General features: G+C 43.1%; 3 protein-coding genes across 4 annotated transcripts; 2 read left to right on the forward strand and 1 right to left on the reverse strand.

Annotated features, from left to right (window-relative positions):
* Nucleotides 1-1,318: 1,318 nt before the first annotated feature.
* phf23b (PHD finger protein 23b) lies at nucleotides 1,319-6,892 on the reverse strand. Its single transcript, XM_069169818.1, has 5 exons — nucleotides 6,173-6,892; nucleotides 4,203-4,234; nucleotides 3,994-4,086; nucleotides 3,288-3,894; nucleotides 1,319-3,155 (listed from the first exon to the last, which is right to left on the reverse strand). Exons 1-5 carry the CDS (start codon nucleotides 6,198-6,200, stop codon nucleotides 2,962-2,964), a joined length of 954 nt encoding a protein of 317 aa, XP_069025919.1. The 5' UTR covers nucleotides 6,201-6,892; the 3' UTR covers nucleotides 1,319-2,961.
* A 50-nt stretch (nucleotides 6,893-6,942) lies between these two features.
* elp5 (elongator acetyltransferase complex subunit 5) lies at nucleotides 6,943-9,731 on the forward strand. The gene is made up of 8 exons (XM_069169819.1): nucleotides 6,943-7,469; nucleotides 7,559-7,619; nucleotides 7,745-7,819; nucleotides 8,320-8,531; nucleotides 8,769-8,944; nucleotides 9,032-9,127; nucleotides 9,218-9,318; nucleotides 9,420-9,731. The coding sequence occupies exons 1-8, from the start codon at nucleotides 7,415-7,417 to the stop codon at nucleotides 9,526-9,528; spliced, it is 885 nt and encodes a 294-aa protein (XP_069025920.1). The 5' UTR covers nucleotides 6,943-7,414; the 3' UTR covers nucleotides 9,529-9,731.
* A 1,059-nt stretch (nucleotides 9,732-10,790) lies between these two features.
* LOC138210634 (CTD nuclear envelope phosphatase 1A) lies at nucleotides 10,791-21,310 on the forward strand. 2 transcript variants are annotated; one of them, XM_069169898.1, is made up of 8 exons: nucleotides 10,791-11,594; nucleotides 14,533-14,599; nucleotides 16,630-16,748; nucleotides 16,844-16,915; nucleotides 17,172-17,288; nucleotides 17,409-17,520; nucleotides 18,656-18,740; nucleotides 19,916-21,310. In XM_069169898.1, the coding sequence occupies exons 1-8, from the start codon at nucleotides 11,490-11,492 to the stop codon at nucleotides 19,974-19,976; spliced, it is 738 nt and encodes a 245-aa protein (XP_069025999.1). In that variant the 5' UTR covers nucleotides 10,791-11,489; the 3' UTR covers nucleotides 19,977-21,310. The 2 variants fall into 2 exon arrangements, with proteins under 2 accessions (XP_069025999.1, XP_069025998.1); XM_069169897.1 differs by lacking the exon at nucleotides 19,916-21,310 and adding an exon at nucleotides 19,157-19,890.
* Nucleotides 21,311-21,360: the final 50 nt, after the last annotated feature.

Here is a 21,360-nt window from a genome sequence, read left to right on the forward strand (position 1 = left end):
GAGACATGGGCAGGGATGTGAACCATCACCCCTCTCACTCAGAGACTTTCATCGCCCCAACAGAGCACCTTTCTGTCCAGCGCCAGTACCAGAACCAGAACCAGTTCAACCGCAAAGCCAGTGAAAAGAGGTGAGGACAAATGAGTTGACCTCAGACTTGTATGGGATCATTTTTACAGTCACATATTGTAACATAAATGGAGGGAAAAAAATCTTGAAGGAATAACTGTAGCAAGCTCAAATAACTTTATGTCGGCTATCCTACCTGATATTATGGTGATAATTAATATTAGATGTTATATATCACCATGTAATGTAGTTTTTTAACAACAAATGTGTCAAAATTCATAAATATCAAGTAAAAAGTGAGACAATCTAGCAAGAAAAGTGAATGTTTGTTCATACTTTTGAAGATTTTGTAGTTCTTTTGAGTAAAACAGGTGTTAACGTCAGCAGCAGGACTGGAAAGATAAACTACAGAATGAACGACTGTAATCTAATCACATCTCCTGTCCATCTCAGACGTTACACGCCTGTTGAATTGAGCTCGTTTTTTTTCTCTTTTTCCTGCGTCTGCAGGAGGAAAGTCGCTCCTCTGGATTCCATCGGCAGCTTTCAAATGTCCAGTTCCCGAAACCGAAAGGTGAGAAATAACAGGAAGATTTCACTGGTCACTAACATGGAGAGAAGGTGGATTTATTCTCAAATGAAGGACTCTTATATCGCTCGCTTCCCGAGCGAGTGACCTGCAGCATAATGCCATTTTTACAGCGTTAATACATACAGAACACGTATAGGCCCGAAGCAGTGAAGGCACAAGTGTCACAGCTTTAATGATCAATTTAAATTTGTGTTTAAATTTTACAATTTAAATAGCAGACTTGCATTTTTCTTTCGTCATTGACTTTTATTTCCTGTCAATTAAATTTAAAAAAAAAAAAAACATCATTGCATTGCATGGCTTGACCATAGCATGACACCGGGAGTCATTTCTCGTCACTAGAACACAACAGAGGTCATTAAGGATTCATAAAGACTTTGTTCTCGTCCGCCATGAAAACCGAGCATTTCCATTTGTTCTGCAGGATCAGCCGGACGTCTCCAGGGAAAATTACAGGAACTAAAAAAGAGAAACTCCAACAACTGCACTCCCCTGTATTTGTTTAAAAATGTGTGAACTTCGTTTGTCTTGATATTTATTCATCAGCTCCGATTTAACGAGTGAGATGTCTGTCAACCATCGCCCTCTAGTGGTGAAAGACAAACATGACAAACACTTTGCAGTGTGCTGCCAACATTTAATAAAATCTGACAAATATTGGTTTCAAGTCTTCTTTATTTTAAAAGGGTCTTTTCAATAAGAAATAATTCAAAATGCGACTTTTAAGTTCCCAAAGACTTTTTTTTGTTTTATTTTTCAAGCTACAATTAAAGAAAACAATATCAGACTGCAGAAAATATAGAATTTGCTTGGGTATTATCTCTCTTCACTTTCACATATGTACAGTTGTCAAAGAACAGGATATGTACACAGAATTGAAGTTGTACAGAGAGTGCAACTGCTACTGGAGACTTACCAACACTCTCCCACCGACGAAAGAAAAAGCACATGGTAAAACCAAATAACAAACGAATGCCAACAACCTACGCAGCCTCAACTTATTGTCTGTACACTACAACTTTTGTTCTCAATGTCAGACAGTCTCATGTCCTTTCTCTGATGCGGGCGCATCTCTAATCCCGCCTTTCAGAAAGCTAAGAAATAAACAATGACATGAAATACAAAAGAAAAAAAAAGAAAAGAAAAATGAAAACCGAGATATTTTACAACCATTCAAAAACAAGCCTAAGCGCCTTTTTACCGTAAAGCACTGTAACCATTCGTCTTACAGCAACATTACCCCCATTGTATAAGATGTCTTGAATACAACAGAAAAAAAAAAAAAAAAAAAAAAAAAACACAAAACAAAAACATCAAAATTTTACTTTCAATGTAAATGTTGTTCATGGTAAATGGCTATCAATGATTGATTAACGAGCCCGACAGCGAGAAACATTAAGCATTGGATGGTGACTGTACAGTCGAGTACAGATTGAACCACCTGTAGCTCATCACATTGCCCAACTCCACCCACCTACGCGGCGGAGACGGTGCTTCCAAAGTTCACGGCTGAAAGAATTGTGTGTGTGTGTGTGCAACTTGAAACTACTCGGATGCATTTGCAGATGCAAACTAATAAATCCTAGCTGATTCTAGGAATTAAATTTTTTTTTTTTTTTTTTTAAATAACAAAATCGTGTTTGTCGCAGGAGGGAGATCTCCACAATTTTAAGCTCAGTGATCACCACTGACGACCAAAAACAAACTGCCAGAATACGTTCCAAAATAAAACGAGCTGCCCGTCGAGCATCATGACGTACTTCTAAACAAATAACAGGAGTGACACGTTCCACCTCTTAAGCTATACAATATATAAGTTAGACTTTAGTCAACGTGGAAATCTTGCATTGATTTAAAGTTGAGAAGAAATGGCTATCAAAACTGAGATTCGTACTCTTTCCTTTGTCACTGATTTGTCGACGTCCTCAAGAAATAATTTACAAGTCAAAATGCACCTTCAGTGAATGCATCAACAGCACAGTAAAGCCAATTAATGTAGGAATATATTTATGACACATAAATGAGTCTCAGCCGTCACTGTCGCCTTCTGTCCAGTTCTTCACAGTAGCCAAAGGAGGAAGAAATAATACCAAAAAAAAAAAAAGAAAAAAAAAAAGACGTGAGGGATAAATAAGAATGGTTGTGATTGTCAAAAAAGAAATCCTACAAACTGACAATACAGTTGCCGTCCAGTTGATAATTTAGGCTGTTTTGGCTGTAGGCATCAAAGAAAGTAAATGTCAGGACAGCAGAAAAAAAAAAAAAAAAAAAAAAATCTGGGTGAATATTCCTTGTCACTTCTAAGTGTCTTTTTTGTGGCCTGACCGCCGCACGTCCCTGCACTTGTGGCAGTAAAAGATGTCGGGAACGTTTGACTTCTTGATCTTTGCGCACGACAAGTGCACCCATATGCCGCACTGGTTGCACTCGATCATCGGCCGCCCCGCGAACGGCTTCCCACAGTAACAGGTGATCAAGTCCCACGAATCGTCCCCTGTGTTGACAAAGAAGTGAGAGTTAGAGGACGTTACAGCCGATAAACACACGTCAGTCGGTGCATTGAAAAAATAAAAACAAAAAAAGTTACGCATTAAACGTGTACATGTTAGAAAGCGCGACGTCATACCTGACTCCACCATGATGTCTTCGTCGGCGATCCAGGTCTCGCCCTCACTCGAGCTCATCTCCGCTTCCCTTAAGGATTCGTCGGTCTGCATCTTCCCCAAGCCCTGCATGCTGGAGGTGGAGCCCCCGTGCGCCGTCAGCTCCTCCCTGCCGGCTCGCGCCTCCGTGTGTGTACTCCGCGCCTCAGAGTCTGTCTCGCTTTGAGCGGCCGAGCTCTTGAGCTTCTTCGCTTTCGGCTGTTTGGAGTTTTTGCTGCGCTTGATGCGGGCCCTTTTCTCGCCCTCGCTGCTGCCGCTGTCCGCTGCCGCCATGGCAGAACCCAGCGACAGCTTTTTCAGCTTCTTGTCCTTCTTGCGCTCGACCTTCGTGCTGGCCTGGCTATCGTACAGCGAGTCTTTGAGGCGCATCTTGTCCAGCAGAGTGCTGTCCGAGTGCATGCGACGAATGTTTTTGCCCTTGTTTGCTCGGGCTTTGCGGACGAACGTGTGGATGGTGTGGATGTCGGAGCTCCCGTCGGCCCAAGTGGAGCTGCTGCCTCCGCCGCCTCCGTCTGCCGACAGCCCCGAGCTGTGTGCGGAGCTGGATGATGTCGGGGACCATGAACTTTCCTGCAAGATAAAACCGTATTTTCACAACTTGAGCAACGCGGGCAATAAACAGTAATAGCGCATTCTCTCATATCAACCATGAGATTAAAAGCAGCTTACCTCTTTTGGACTGGGGATGTAACCTGCATAAGCCAGGACGAAGCTGCAGAACTTGTTGAAGTCCTCTACGGTCCTCTTTTTCCTCTCTGGGGGCTACAGGAAACATGTGTTTTAGTTCAATAGGGTGAAGCTCATCTAAACGAGCCGACGACATCACCAAACAATTGGATGAACTACTCGGGGTATTCAAAGCAACACAAAGTGCTCACCAGAGGTTCCGTCTTGCACGTCAATAGTGAATCTGGTGGAGAACAAACACAACAACACGCGTGATCAGTCTCGATTGGACGATTACATTATCACAATCAAATCAGTGTAACTGCGTACTTTTACACAGGTACGGTCCTTCAGTAGTGCAAATTCATGGTACTTCCACTTTACTTGAGTATTGTTATTTTACACAACTTAATACTTTCACTGCTGCACTTTTTCCTCCATTACATTTATCTAACAGCTTCAGTTACTAGTTTCATTTAAAATTAGTTTTTACAACCGACATATCTCAAAATTGGTTGATTTTTTTTTTTTAATTTGAAAGTCTCCGCCAAACTAAACACTTAAATGTTCTTTTGCGGATTACAAAAACTTTTTTTTTTTTTTTACTTTTTCAGCATAAACAACCACCAAACATTTAAAAATCCTCTCGGATCGGCAGGGAAAATAACAGCGTCACAAAGCCGTTTCACTGTGTTTTTCTTAGCTTGTTGACTTTCTGGATGTACATAAACAGAACATAAACAGTACACACACACACACAATGAGCTAGATAAACTAACCATCAACACATAAAGCGACAAAAACATGACACGTGTTGGGGAAAAGAGCATTTTGATGCACAAGGTGTACTTCAGATACTTTTAAATGCATTTTGCTGATAATTACTTTGCATACTTTTACTTAAGGTTTTAAAAGAAAGAGGTTTTTGTTTTTTTTCTTGCAGCAGAGCACCACAGACTAACAGCACCCCCGTTGCAAGAAACCCAACGGATTTACTAACACGGCTCAGGGTCGATAATTTAATCTGGATTATTAGTGATGAGCATGTTGAGCTGATTCAAGAGCAAGTGTTAGTTGAGGTACGTTCATTTATCCAACTGGGTTTTATTATTATTATTTTTGGGACCGATGACGGCGGTTGTCCGCGTCCCACGGCAAACCGCAACCGGTGTGTGCCCCCCTCCTGCCTCCACCCCCCCCCCCCCCCTGAACACCGAGTGAAGTTTTTGCACTCATTCTCGATATCTAGGCATCAACCACGCAGGAATGCACGACAGTTTATAACCCGAAAACCCGAAACAAACAACAAAAAAGTTGTAGTTGTTGTTGTGAAAGCCTGGTTTGGCGGAGCTCCCCCCGTGCTAACGTTTAGCTCCCGTTCAACAACACGTTCTGCAGTTAAAGCAGCGCTAACGGAACAGATACGATTTGAATCCGAGAGTTTATTCGCAGCTTTCCGACTCGAAAGCCGGTTGTAAAAAAAAAACAAAAAAACTCCCGGACTCGAGTCCGACTCTCCGAGAAAAGTTAAACTTTTTTTTTAAATCGGCGGTTAAATCCACGCTAAGTTCGCCTCGAAATGGAAGTGGGAGGCTCGTTAGCCGAATTAGCTCCAGCGTTAGCACGTCCTTACAGTTAATCGGGCGTGTCGTTGTTTTTGTCCGTATTTTAAAAACGACGTTTTGCAGCCGACAGTCGAACTGATTCGTCTTAAATAAATGACGAGTTACAGATTTGTTTCTTTTGCACGACGCGTTTTGGTTTTGTTTTTAGTTGTTTTGTTTTTTTTAGGAAGCGTCCCGATACCCACGGCTACCACTTAGCTTCGAAGCTACAGCGGTTCGGCGCGTTAACTTGGACCCTCCCGGAGAAACACGTTCACATCCGCCGATAAAACACCAGAAACACGGCCGGAGCTCCACTTTAACGCGACTTTCGCGACAGTTTAACGAGATATTAATAACAGCAATTTAGCAATTTAACCCCCCTCCCTCCCCCTCATCCCCCTCCTCCACTACAAAAAAAAAAAAAAAAAAAAACACGCAGGGGCTACAACGTTAGCGGGTAACCCGCACATCGGAGCTCCAACGCCCGCAAAACGACAGTTAGCATCCCCCCCCCCCCCCGGTCTGTCCGGAGACACACGCCGACAACCAAACCCCCTCCGGACTGAAACGTTTACCTTGGTGTTCCGACATTACGTCGAGCATTGTCGCCTCACCGACGACGACGACGGGCCTCGATGGAAGAAGAAGAAGAAGAAGAAGAAGAAGCGGGCAAGGCGAGCTAGCCGGAGTGGCGGCCGTCGCTCTGTGCCTCTCTTCTCCTCCTTCCCCCCCCTCCCCTCCTCCTCCTCCCCCGGCGTGGCTGCGACTCACCGCCGGGCAACTTTTAGCAACAAGGACAAGAAGCCGCGGGGTGTTTTGGTCGGTGGTGGTGGTGGTAGGAGGAGGAGGAGGAGGAGGGGGGGAGGACTCTCGAAGTTGTAGCCGCACAGCCTCGATTGTTTTGGGGGTGGAGGAGGGTGGTGGTGGTGGTGGTGGTGCTCCGTAACCGAGGCTCCGAACTCTTCTTGTTGCCCCGCTACGGAGCTATGGAAGCCCGGTAAATACGAATTCCTCTGCCGCTTGAAGCTCCTTTCTTTTTTTTCTTTTTTTTTTTTTCTTTTTTTCTTTCTTTTTTTTTTACTCCGTCGATGCAATTATATAACCGTTGGTCCAGAAATATATATCCGAGAAAAAAAATGGAGGGAGGAGGAGAAAAAAAAAAAAAAACACTCTCCTCAAAACGAGCGCGCGGACGAAATGCGGTATCCGTTAATAGCAACTTGTTCTCGGGTGAAGTTTCTCCGAGTGTTCGCGGAACGACGGGAGGTGGTTGTTTTTTTTTTTTTTTTGGGGGGGGGGGGGGAGGGAGGGAGGGAGGAGGGCTTTTTATACCGCACGGTCCTCTTCTCCGTGCGCGGCAGAAGCCTCTTGAAGCTGCCAGCGAAGTGTTGCCTGCGGTGCATGCTGGGTAACGTAGTTTATGACGGTTGCCGTTCGCCCCCGACGACGGCGCCGAGTGACGGACGTGATGCACTACGTTTCCCTGCGATGACCCGCCAATTGCGGCGCCGGGGATTCTGGGATATGACGTTTTGTTTTGTTTTGGAGGAGGGGGAGGAGGGGGGATCACTTCCAACGCTAGCTACGGAAACATGCTGGATTCGGACCGGTCAGAGACGGCGTTATTTCCTGTGTAAAATAACTTTCAACGACTTTAGGTGCTCGTCAATCTACGTTTTGAGAGAGTTTAGTCTTCCCCTTTCTAAACTGGTGTGATTTATTCTCATAGTTTTAAATAAGGGGGGGTGTGTGTGTGAGTCAGAAGCATGCTAACTAGCTGAAAGCTACCTTGATTTTCCCACGGTTTACGTAGTACCATGCTGGCTGAACTACTGCAAGGCACTGAAACTGGAGGATTTCTGTTAATAAAAGGTAAAGGACCGTGCACGTGGCAGAAGTTTACGTCTAAATTGCAAACAATAACGCAACTGAAGTTGTGTAATTTCTTCCTTGCACTCAAGATTCTTGCAGTTATTCTGGTCGACGCCTCCTGAGGAGCTTCATCAAGGCTGCATTGAACAGGTAGGCGATTTAAAGAAACGGGGAGTGTGTCTTTAAGTTGTGTACTTTATAAAAGAATGATTAAAACAAAAATAAATAATAATAATAATAACAACCAACTGCTTGTACACGTGTTGTGACTTCAGGGAGGAACCTGTCCATGTCCTCGGTTTTGAGAACAGTGAGGAAGAGCTGAAAGATGAATTGAAAACCACTCAGAGGTAATTATATTAGTGTTAAAACAAAGAGGTTTTAAGTATCATTGCGTTAAAATACAAAGGCAAAAATACACAAAAGCGTATATAAGGCTAAATCTGCCCGAATTGCAAAACATTCTGTTGTGCAAAGAGCTCAATTTAAAAACAAGTTTAGTCCAGTTGAGTGTCCACAGTCTGCTATCACCTGGCAAGAATTACTTCCTGTATCGCTTGGATCAGCCTGCTGCTGACGGTGCTCTTTTAATATATCCAACATGTTGGGATGGGGGGGCGCATTGTCCGTGATTGTTAGCAGCTCTGCCAGCATCCTGTCGTCAACCACCTCCTCCAGCGCGACACGCTTCAGGACCAACAACAGACAAATGGAGATTTCTGTTTCAGAGTACAAGAACGATTAATAGTTTTGTCACACACACACACACAAAAAAAAAAAAGATTATTTAACCTGTAATTAAACTGACCAATAATCATGTTTGTTTGTTTGTTTGTTTGTGTTCCTTAAGGCTACACTTTCACAATGCTTATTCAGACCCTCTCGGCTGGACTGATAACCCAGCGTTCACAGTTCAGCGGTTCTGTTTTGAAGAACTCACACGTCTGGTCAGACAAACATCTCACCCCAAACCAGCCACGTTAGTAATCGACTCTCTGTCGTGGATACTAAGACACGTGGGTCCGCCTGCTGTCTGTCGGACTCTTCAGCAGCTTAAAAAAGGTGATGCGTTTTCTTCTTCTGTGTCAACGTGAGGAAAAGGCTTCAATGTACCACTTTAATGGTTTTTATCTTTATTTATATTTCATGATAAAATAAAATGTACATTAAAGCTTTTTCTGTGCGCACCTTTCATTATCAAACACACATTGTTGGTTGACTTATTTTAGTGTGAAGCGGATGCGTAAAACCGTGGCAGCACTGCCTGTGCTCAAGGATTATTTTCTGTGTTTTCATTAGGGGGAGCTGTGAGAGCTGTTATTGGTCTGCTCCATGCAGACGTGCATCAGAGGGGCACAGTGGGAAGTGTCTGCCACTTGGCCACTTCAGTCATCACCGTGGCACCTGGAATGAAGGGAGATGAAGCGGTGGCTAAAATAACGAGGCGCTCAAAATCGGGGAAAGTTACGCAAGATGTACGCGGCGTTTTCACCGGGACGACTCCCAACTTTTGTGTTCCAGCGCTGGTAGGCCTGATTGACAGTTCTGCTTTTTGTCCTTAGGGGGAAATATTCAGCATCAAAGAGGATCTTACAGTCACGGTACAGACCAAGGCCAGCCATCCTGCTCACAAACAGACCGACCCCGAGGAACAGCAGGTGCAATAGAACGACACGACACGCAGATGAACAGAGGAAAGAGAGACAAACATGGCCGGGCTGAAAATGTTCCTCTTTGTGTTTCTGTAGACGGACCCAACAGCTAACTTGACCTTCAACCTCAGACTGTCTGTTACAGAGCGTGAAGCCAAGGAGAAACTCGCACTTCCCTTTGTCTTCAGCAAGGAGAAGTCAGAAACTCATATTTTCACTGTTTACATTCTAGATATATATATTTTCTTTTTCTTTTTTACAAATAACCTGAAAACACTTTCCCCTTTTCATGATACAGGAAAACTGCTCTGCTCCACTCAGGCCAGGGATCAGGACAAATTCTGTACGAGCCAGATGCCAACGACGACTTTGACCAGGAGGACCCTGATGATGACCTTGATGTGTAGGGTGAAGGCGAAGAAGATCAACGTTTCACTTCCTTTACATCATCTTATTGAACTTTGACGATGTAAAATAATGCCCAATATGTCTGTAAGATATCTATAAAAGGGTTTAATCCAAACGTTTTTCTTAATATTACTGATCACCTCATTTTTTTTTTATCATTTTTTTTCTTACTGAATAAAGTTATGCTTTTATCTTACTTTTACTTTAAAGTACACTTTGCTTGGTCGTAAAATTGAATTTATATTGCACAATTTCATCCGTCGGACTCTTTACACAATGATTTATTGCAGCGGTCCAAACACACACAAAAAAGGGGTCACAAACATGATTAAAGTGATAAGGAAAGCAATCCTTTTATGTTATACAAAACAATATTCACTCTTTCGTATTGTTTTTCCAACTCTTTTTGTAACACGAGCGTCTAAGAATCCCACAGCACAAATTAAACGATCTGAGAGAAAAATACTGCTTACAACAAAAACATAATCACTCTAAAGTCAATCTGGACCTTTTTATAGCGTGACTGGAAGTATCATGACCTCTTGAAATTAATTTATGAGTACAATTTTCACATAATGTGTCATTTTAATTTTGAATTATGTTGATTTCCTAATGGGTTTCTTCATCACTTCCGTACTGATTGTTCAATTAACGCCTTAGGTCTATTTGCACAAAATGATAATTAGTTCCCAGTGACACCATTTCATATTAGAAACATCAATGGCATTGTCAGGGGAGATTTATTAGTTTCCTAAAAGTTTGTAATGATTAATTAGGTGGAAGAAACTTTTTAGCATTAATTGGCAGTTGTAATGCCCACGTGTCTAAATAAAGCTGCCAAATACTGTCTTATATGTGGCAATTGGTTTGGTTTTGTCATCAGAAAACCCCACAGAATAGTAAGATAGATAATAAAACAAATAAAAATAAAGTGCCTATAAAGAGTATTTACCTTCTCCCACGTTATATTGTTTTACAACGTTGAATCACGGTGGGATTATGGGGGTTTATTGACACCAATTAAAGCCACTGTCAACATCAGGAAAAAAAAAAAAAACCATTTACGTAACGTTAAACATACATTTCTTCATACATGTCCTGTTTGCGTTAAACTGAACGAGAACCGGCGGCCAATTTAACGATATACAAACGATAATATATGTGTTTAATTTGAGCAGACTTTTATGGGGCCCCGTAGTCGCTGTTTGTTTCCTTTCCACGTGGACGTGCTGCGCGCGACCCCACAATTCCTTGCGGAAGTGACGGCAAAGCGGCGATGGCGGCTCGCAGTTTCATTCCGGATTTCCACTGGACTACAAACTGATTTTTAACCGGGCCGGTTCGACTTTTTTTGGGGGCAACTTTTGCACACAACCCCCTCCCCCCCCTCTCCCCTCCCCGGTCTCTCTTCGGACGTCCGAGTCGCGTTGAGCCCGGTTGCTTTTGTGAGCGAGGCGGGGCCCCGGAGCCCTTTTCCTCGTTTGGGGGTGTTTTTTTTGGTTTTGTCCAAGGTTCAAGGTGGTCACCCCGTCGAGCTAGCGGTTAGCTCGGCGGCTACGAGCTAACGGTAGTTAGCGCACAACGAGCTGCGCGTTTCGGGTCCGACGACGGCGGCGGCGGCTTTTTTTTTTCTTTTTTTGTGTTATTATTTTGTTTTCTTTCGGAGACCGCGTCTGTCCGCCTTCCGCTGCGATGCGAATGCGCTCGATTTAACGCTAAATCGCGCCACAAGTGTGCAGAGCGAGGTCCTCACACACGGTTCGCGTGGCCTCCGGCTTGGTGTTTGAATCGCTAGTTTGGCGGCTGCGGCTAAAAAAAAAAAAAAGACGGGTTTTTGTTTTTTGGGGGGGGGACTCTCCACCTCCACCTCCACCACCTCCTCCTCCTCCACCTCCTCCTCCATCTCCGTGTGTGTGACCTCCTTGCGGTGGCCGCGGGGGGTCTCTGCGTGCCCGTCAACATGCTGAAGACCCGGCAGTGTTTACTCGGCATCCGCACTTTCCTCGGCGTAACGTCCAGAATATGGGGCTTCATCATGTACATCCTCAGGAAGCACCTCCGGACGGTGAGGGGGACACGACAAACAACAACAAACAACAACAACAACAACAAAAAAGTGATGTTTTGTGTCTGTGACAAGTGAACTTGAAGTCTTTTACGTTGCCATGACTCCCCATCTGCCTAAAATAATCTTTTTTGTTTTTAGATCACGTGGTTGGATTACCTGTGTTTCTCACCTGGGCTTTTTTTTTATTATTTTTTTTTTTTTTTTTTAATCTGTCTCATCACGTGCATGTTACAATAATTTTGCCAAATAATCTGTTAAAAAATATATATATAATCCCTCTGCCTGAGATGCCTCAACCTTCCCACTCAACAACACATCAACGTGTAATGTAATGCTTCATCATCCACAACATCTTTGCAAACTGTAAACACGTCTGCAACGAAAGAAGTTCGCAAATAATACCCCAAATTGTGCAACTGCCGATTAACCTTTTTTTTTTTTTTAATTAATTTTATTCACCGTTTTGTCTATAAAATATAAGAAAGTAGTGTAGTTCTTTTTTAAAATCTGCCAAATAGGTCATTTTGCTGAACAGTCGAGGATCTAAACGGACACCGAAGTCTCAAGAAAACCTAAATTCAAACAATGACGCTATTAAATCATAGAATAATTGGCATGTTGTTGCAGATTGTGTTTTCTTTCAGGCCTCAAAATAACACATCTAGCTGTCTTTTTGTGTGATAAGATTGCGTGAATGAACGGCTCATCAGGTGGAAACCTCCTACATTTAAGGAGAAAGGCTTAACGCAAGCCTGCAAGTCACCTCACAAATGCTCCCCCACGGTAAACATGGCATTTAAAGGTGGCCGAAGCCCCCCACAACCCCCCGCTTGTAACTTAGACATACACGCAGGTGTTTGTGGAGTCGTTAATAGACGTGCGTATGTGGTGTAATACGAGTGGACTTAGACTCTAGCTCCGAATCAGACCAACAAAGCTTGGACGAGCGCCCCGGTGTGCTGTAATCGTCTTGCTGTTTCGAGGTTTGTCTGCAGTTTATTGTGCGGCAGCAACACTTGCGGGTTGTCAGCGGGCCCTGAGAGTGAGTCGTTCAGTCCACGTTATGGCTGAAGTGAGAGGGATTATGTCAACACAAGAGAGTGCACTGTTCTCTTTCTCTCTCCCTCTGTTTCTCTCATTCTCACTCGCAGTTTAGCTCTCTTGTTTACTGTCTGTGATGCACTGGGACAGAGTCATGATCCGCCGAGTGCTCGCGTTCCCACTCATTGAAATGTCCATTACCCGATGGACAAACATGACAGGTGTGTTGAGGATGATCAAAAATATTTCAAGTGAGGATTTGAAGTCCTAAAATCCGTTTTAGTACCTTTTTAAGGAAGTAATAGCTATACGTGCCGTGGCTTGATACAACTAATTTATGTTTATCATCATAACCCCTTTTTATAAATCTATTAATCCCCTTTGTAACTCTCTCTGGTCAAAATCCCGTGCACACTACTCTGTGTCAACAACTGCCGAGATGGTTGCTTATCAATCTCACTGCCATCAGTGGTACATGACGGCTCTGCTTGTTATCCTGCAAGATATATTAACAGTGTGAGGTCGAATGTGGTGAAACAGTCAGCTAGTCGACACAAAACTCCCAACTTTAAGAGCTTACGGGGGAACGGAAAGGATTAGTTGATTAATCAACATTAATCTGCAACAATTTTCTTTAGTTGTAATTTGTTTCAAACCAAAATGCCCAACATTTTCTGACGTAAGCTTCTCAGTTTGGGGAAATCTACTGGCTCTTAGAAGTTCTTTGTTTCTCGGTACAGTCAAAGTGATGTATTTGGGGTTTTGACTTTTGGTTGGCCAGCGTGGGTTGTGGATCACGCAAGTATTTATCACACAAGTATTTATTTAATCAAGAAAGTAAAAGTGTTTGTTTGAGCTCTAGTATCTGATAGTTTATTTATAGGCATTTATTATGTTGTCCTGTTTACAGCTACCTGCTTATCTCCATTATGAACTAAGGATTTATGTTTTGGGTAATTGAAACATTAGTTGTAAAAACTCTGCGGGAGGCGTAGGACTCCATCTCAGTTTGCATGTTAGGGGTCCAGATGGACGTACAGAGAGCCGAGTCGAGGGTGAGGTCCCCCCGTGGTGCCCAGCAGCTGCTGCCCCCCAATAGGCTTCCCCCGAGCTCCCTCTGCCAGGCAGCGCTGGGAGGGGACACCGAGGGAGGCCCCGTCCAAGGGTTAGGTACCAAGCAGCAGCAGCAGCAGCCCAGGCTCTGTCAAAGTCACCCTGCAAGTCTCTCTTACTATGTGTGCCCCGTGCTCCGCTGACACCCGCTGACAGCTGGGGGGATAAAAATAGCCCCGTGAAGAAAAGTGTAGAGCCCCTGGGCGAGAGGATCCTCTGTAGTCACTCTGAGTGGAGTTAGAGAGGAAGAGCCGCGGGGCGGACACAACCGACTTCTTTTCATTATTTCAAAATTGTGTCCTCCTCTGTTCCCTTTTATTGATCTGGTTTCCGAACAATTCATCGTCTTAAACAGCTGAAATATGAGTTTTTAATCAACACATCGGGTTTTATAGAGCCTTCGTCGGGGTACTAGCCATCTTTCTGGCCCAAGTCATCCACGGCACAGTTAAGTTTTAGTCGTGATCCTTTTTAATGCCGAAACAAGATAACGGAAAGCAACTTTTCTTTGTGCCCCAAAGCATTTCCAAAAACACTTATATAAAATCCCACAAAAAGCTTCTGACTTGGAAAAGAACAGAAGCACTCATAGAGGACAGAAGCAAATGAAGCCTCTCGTGTGCCCGGTGTCAAAAAAAATGCAGTTTGGATAGTTTAAAATCTTGTCACGGCACAGTTATCTCATTATGGCTCAGTGTTTTGCATTTACCTTGTTGTTTTACGAACGTCCCGATCTGTCGAGGTTTGCCTGACTGTCTCATTTGCATTTTTTCATTTGCAGATAATCCAGTATCAGACGGTGCGATACGACACTTTGCCCCTGTCGCCCATCTCCAGAAACAGACTCAGTGAGTACACAATGGTTTTCATGATGTGACCAGACAGGAACCTTGTGAGGACACGGGAGGGGATATTAGCATTGGAATCGAAACACATTTTAATGTAGCGTAAGAACAAGTTAAAGGAGTTTGTTGAGCACAAAAGAGAAGTAAACCTTTCCAGCACAGACACTCTTCAGAGTTCATGACCACCAGTTCAGACAGACTTTATACCTATAATACTGTGTACGATGAGATAGCTCGGACATCCTGTCAGAAACGGTCATATATGTGGCTAAAGCTGTGTATGTTTATCAAGACGGATCAGATGTTACATGCACAGTTGTCTTGTATTTCCTTTCTTACTTGTGCCAGTAAACTTGTTGGACTACAATGTTGGCTGTTGTGTTCTCTCTGACTTTTTGCCAACAAAGAATAGTTTGCAAACAAAGAATAGTTTGCAAACAAGGTGTTTGGCTGCAGCATGGCTCCTCGACATATATTGAGACGTCATTACAATTGAAAGCCAATTATATTGTATGTATACGAAGGAGGACTTTGCTCAGAGTAAACCTGAATTTCCCCAAGATCAGCATCAGCCCTTTAAAATAAACCTCAGTGTTTAGCGCAGCTTTAAATGTGCAGAGAGAAACTTCAATAAAGCACACTAATAAATAATAAATTAAGTGTTCATTGCTAAAAATGCAGTATGAACACTGTCTAATGTAAACAATATCTGACGTTATAAGTTGCTTTGCACACCGAGCTTTTACTGAAAAAGAGGCAGCGTTCAGACTGAAGTGTTTCTCCAGAGCTCTAACCACAATGCTAAAATTAAAAGACTGCTTAATTAGGCTGGAGATGGTTAACCACCATGCTAAATAAACAGCTACTCCCCCCCCAAGAAACATCTACCTAAGAATAATAGCAGCAGGTAAAGTCAGAGGCTACTTAAGATGATGGCATGTTTCCGACCCTAAAGTAAAGTGCGACAGGACCTGCTCATGGTGATGGAAGTGGAGAGGAAATGCAAATGTTCAAAGGCCACGCTTGCAATAGTGAGTCAAGTGGTTTGTGTGCGCCGAACGAACTTCCTCTCTGCTTTTATCAGCAGACAGCCCGACGTAGAGGAGGGATTGTGTTTCAGTTTTACTTTACCTGCCTGGCACTCGGTCCAGAAGCAGAAGCAACGGTGTGAAAGGTCTTCTTTAAACATTCGGTTTCACATTGCTCACAATCTGCTCAAAGTTCACGAACAGAAGTTTAAGAAGAGCTCTCAGTATTATGATGTCACTATCTGTAATCGGCTGAATGTTCCCGCAAGAGCGTAAAGTAGCTTCAATTAGCCCCAAGAGCTGGAAATGTATTAAAGCAACGCATCAATTATGGTATCCGTACAGAAAGAGATGAGATAAATTGACATATGGAGGAACCCGTGTGATGGAAAATGTAATTTACATCGTTTACAAATGACAATGTGCCGTAATATCCATTATTTTCTTGACCATAAACCCAACTGTGAGGTCCCATTTACGTCCGAGATTGTTCCTGTTGACTATCTCCTTACCGGCAGTGTGGACACTTTGCTGTTTCTTTATAATGCACCTCACTGCATTTATTTCCAATTTAAGAGCAAGAATTTTGGTATATCGCATTACACACAGTGGTCTCCCCTTGTATTTAATGTCAAAGAAAGTGAAAATGGCATTTAGTAGCCTCTTTAAGTGTGAAGAAGTCGTTTCTGCTCCGAAACAGCTGATGATTTGCACACGTGCTGCGAGAAAATCCTGCGCTCCAGAGCCTCTGCTTTCTTTGTGCCGTCGAGATGTCCTGACTAAATAAAAGGGCTTAAAATAGCAAATCCTGGTTTCAAGATAAAGTCAGGAGTTAGAGAGAAATCTGATGATTTAATTAGGTGTATTGTATAATAGTCAGGTCACTTCAGTGCATGCGAGTTCATGTTATGAATTCCCATGGAACCAAATATCTCTCAATGATTTGAGTATTGTGTTGTTTGTAAATGCACTGAACGAATGTCCGAATTGTCCCGTAAACTCCAGATGCAGTAAAGAGGAAGATTCTGGTTCTGGACCTGGATGAGACGCTGATCCACTCTCACCATGACGGGGTCCTCAGGCCCACAGTGAGACCGGGCACGCCGCCGGACTTCATCCTCAAAGTACGTCCACAGTCGGACACACGAGAGCGTCCGTGTCTAAATACCGTTTTGGTGTAAATGAGCTGCGTCCATCTGTTTCTTCTTCTCTCACGCAGGTCGTCATCGACAAGCACCCAGTCAGATTCTTCGTACATAAAAGGCCGCATGTTGACTTCTTTTTAGAAGTGGTGAGTGTCGGTCAAACGAGCTGCTGTGATCAGTTTTACTGTCTGTGTGTGTTTCCATCTTAAATTAAAGCACACGAACATCGCTGCTCCGGTCAGGTCCATCTTTTCCATCCATCTCCGTTGCACTCTCACTCTAACGGATGTCATAAAACTGTATTTGTTCTGTATGGTGATTCTTACTGAGCACAGACTGTAACCGCTCTACTACTATTGTGTTTCCAATACACTGTGTGTGTGTGTGTGTGTGTGCGTACAGGTGAGCCAGTGGTATGAGCTGGTCGTTTTCACAGCCAGTATGGAAATCTATGGCTCGGCAGTGGCAGACAAGCTGGACAATAACAGGAACATCCTGAAACGCAGATACTACAGACAGGTACGTCTCTGCACTGTGTTTCTAAAGCGTGCGTTAAAGCTAATATTAAGCCGGTGACGTCTCTGCGTTCCCGCTCTCCGCTTTGTCTGTGACTTTTTGTGGTTTTCTTTCTTTTGCCAGCACTGTACATTGGATCTAGGTAGTTATATTAAAGACCTGTCCGTAGTACACGATGACATGTCCAGTATTGTTATCCTGGACAACTCGCCTGGTGCTTATCGCAGCCATCCAGGTAAGACTTCTGCACATCACGCTAACCGTTGTGTTTTACACTCTCGTGTTCAGAGCGGTGAAGTTGTGACTCGTTTTCTGAGATTGTGTAACCACTGTGGCGACCACTTCAATTATAATAGTTGAGTTAACGATGTATAGTCTATTTTCAATGGTCCTTCTCATCTAAAGTGTTATTGTCCGATTTAAGTCACAACACAGTCCTGCAAATATTTCACAATAAAAGCCTTGGTAAGAAATAAAGCTACAAGGCTTTTAATTTGAAATATATCCATGAAAGCGTAATGTGGTAACCTCAACAGGGCAAACGGGAGCAGATCAAAACGAGGCTTTCAGTTGACTTTGTCATTCAATCCATACACCCTTGTGTCAACATGACAACTTCAACCATTCCCATTGTTTTTTATTGGCTCTCTTACGTGACATACTTTAGAGATAATTGGATCTTCAAGCAATTAAAAAATGTAAATGAATTTCAACTTCATCAAGAAAACTGAACATTTTATTTATTCAAGCGGCGGAGCGTCGAGAAAATTCTCCACATACATTTTAAATATCCCAAATACTGTTTTTATTGTTGTTCATGTATTGTAATGTCGAGCTTCCACATCTCCACCTTGTAGTCACACATGACGGGAGGAAAAATGTGCAGAGAAACTTCAGACACCTTTTTTTTTTTGTATTTGTCAAACGCAGGTGTAACTTATCAGCTAACGAGCTGCTGATTGCGTCATTAGTGTTACGTCCACCTGCCAAGAACAAGAATCAAAAAGGGCCTCGCGAATATTATGGCCGTTTGGTTTATATGTTGTTGTTTTTTTATACTCCAGTTTCAGATCAAAACTATGAAGTTTAGAGTTAAAGCTTAAACCCATTCATATTGGTAACAGGTTTAAGTTTATTTTTGGCTGCTTGTATTCCAGTAACATTCATCCTCCTTGTGATGAGGCAGAAAAGAGTACAAATAACAGCAGTGGTTATTTTCCCAACAAGGCCTGTATTGTAAATGTTTTTACAATATGTTGAATGTGGAGCTCCTCGAACACTCGGTGACCTCCTTTTTAAAACGGCAGCAGAAACGTCTCAACCATGTCCGTTTCACCGACGCGACTGAATGCCTGTTTTCTGCCCTCCAGACAATGCAATACCCATCAAGTCCTGGTTCAGCGACCCTAGTGACACAGCACTTCTTAACTTGCTGCCTATGCTGGATGCACTAAGGTAAAAGGCATTATGAAGTTGGCACAGATGCAAATACACAATGTGAACACTTCCACTCGCGTCTTGCCGTCTCCACCGTTTAAAGTCACATTCAAACTTCCTGAATTCAAATGATCTGCGGTTGTTTAAGAGGACGGCCACAGCAGACCAACACGATTTATGTTGTCGGTACATGTTATCACCTGTCCTGATCCTCATTCGGCTCCGTTTAAACGGAGTGCATGTAACACCTACGAATGACACGGTAATTTAAGGCTGTTGACTCGTACCCCGTCTGGCTCACATGTTGCAACCACAAAATACTTGAAGGCACTTTTAGGAAAACAAAATTCCGAACACTGTGCCTCCAGTCGCTCTAAGGAATAGTTAGATGTTTTTGTAAAGAAAAATATGCTTGTTTACTTTATTTCTAACAGTGAGAAGATCAAAATTGCTGCAGCTTTCACGTCTATTCAGAACAAGACTGGAAGCAGCTGCAAACAGCTGAACAGTTTGTAACCCGCATAATTTTGTGTACATATATTTTTGTTGAAGTAGGGGTTAAGCAAAAGAGACGCAAAATGTTTAATAGTGAGCTTTTGAAGTATAAAAAGGTTTAGCCTTTAACTTGTGGGAGAGCTAGAATCGTTGTTCCACCTCCCAGAAGTGGGACTGATCTAAATCTTCTCATCTGGCGCTCTGCAATGAACTAAGCATATTTCCCATCGTGTTTAATATACCTTTAAAAATATGATATTATTACTATTTGATTTGTTGTTATAGTTTTATGTTACTCTAGGTTAACCCACATAATTATGTTGCATGGGCAGTAATGGAGCCCATGTGTCCGGGACAAGAAGGAAGGAAGGAAGAGGTTGGATCACAATTTGGTAAAAAAAAACAAACAGTGGAAAACAATGTTCTTGTTTAATGAAAGACAGGTGGGATACTTTCTGTAAGATCATCAGGGAGAAGCTCAGGAGGATGTATATTTAAACCTGTATTTGGATATTGATAAATAATGGAGGCCAGAACAGACCATTGCCTTTTTTTTTTATATACAATGTTTGAGTGTATAGAAAACTACAAATCTGCTATCCTTAACAAGAAGCTGCAATCTACTGGAATAGCTCACACAGCTTCTTTAAATGTCTGAGACGGTCGAGTCCAACTGTCCATCTCGCTCCTTCTCGCAGGTTCACTGCTGATGTCCGCTCCGTCCTCAGTCGAAACCTCCACCAGCACCGGCTTTGGTGATCGGCTGACAGCAGAGGGACGGGGCTTGTTGACCGGCCTCTTCCTCTCCGCCGGCCTCCATCCTGCCCTCCAGTCCCACGCAGACGACCCACCAGCCCTCTCTGAGCCTCTCAGACGTGTCCTGAGGAGACGAGGGTTGGGGCGAGCGCCTAACACGGGGATGAACAGTACGGGATCACCCAGAACCCACAAACTACTGGGGAGGGAGGGGGGAGCCAGCTTTTTTTTTTTTTTTTTTTTTTTTTTTTTTTTCTTTCCGTTTTTTCCTTCTCGATTCTTTATTTGTATTTTTTTTTTTTTTCCAAAACAAACGGAGCCTCTCTGCCTTATCGCTCCTGATACTGACTGTGCGTATGGAGGTGAGCTTGTGTACGTGAGTCGGAGTATGCTTGCTGAGTTCGTTAGTCCTTTTTAAACTTTTTTGACGATTGGGAGAGAGGGGGGGGGTGAAAGAGGAGGATCAGCTAAGCAACACAGACAATTCTACATTATTATTTCTTCTTCTTCTTCTTCTTCTTCTTCTTCTTGTTCTTATTCTTCGCCATCATCACCGGACATTAGACGTCAGCAGACAACTCAACAATTTGCCGTCTTAACCTCTTGGAACAACGGAGTTGGAGAAAATAGAAAACTGCGTCGTCTAGATCAACTTCATACCCCAGCGGTGATTCATTGATTCCTGAGGTACTTTGTATTTTTTTTTTTTCCTCCCCCAGCAAGAACGGATCAATTTAAATGATGTAATTGATGGACCTTGGCTTGCAACGTACCATCCACAGGCATTTTTCTGGACAAATAGCCTTGCAGTCAGGTTGTTGTTTTTTCCCCCCCCTGCCATAACCATCACTGTTTGCCCAAAGCTCCTCATGGGACTCAAGACTCGACTTCAAATTGTGAGAAAAGAAAAAAACCGAATGGCTTGTAAAGATATGTGGACTGCCGTGCCGCCTTTCCATATCTGATTGTTTCTCTGTCACCATAATATATGATAATATGACTTCTGCATACCATGACATTTTGCTCTCCCCTTTTTTGCCATTTGATGCCATCCTGATTTCATCTAATAGGAATTGCACTTCTCTTTTTTTTTTTCCCCCTTCTGTTTTTGTTGTAGTTGTTTTTTTTGTATTTGATTCAAACTTGCAGCCTTCCCCGTTCTGTTTTTACCCAACCCCCCCCGCCCCCCCCAACCCCCTTACTGTATGGGTTCAACTATTAAACCCTCCATCTTTAAATGCCTTCTGAACAATGTCGGTCTTGTCAAGGCTCACAGCGGCTTCTTATTGGCTCTGTCTCCAGGTCTGTGTTACTAATAAAACACTTGTCAGTATCGACCAGTTACTATTCAGCTTGTTTTTATTTTAATGCCAATAATTCTGCAGCC

This window comes from Embiotoca jacksoni, unplaced genomic scaffold (assembly GCF_022577435.1).
Source record: "Embiotoca jacksoni isolate LCO1_2020_lvr unplaced genomic scaffold, fEmbJac1.0.p SCAF_47, whole genome shotgun sequence".
Lineage (NCBI taxonomy): Eukaryota > Metazoa > Chordata > Actinopteri > Embiotocidae > Embiotoca > Embiotoca jacksoni.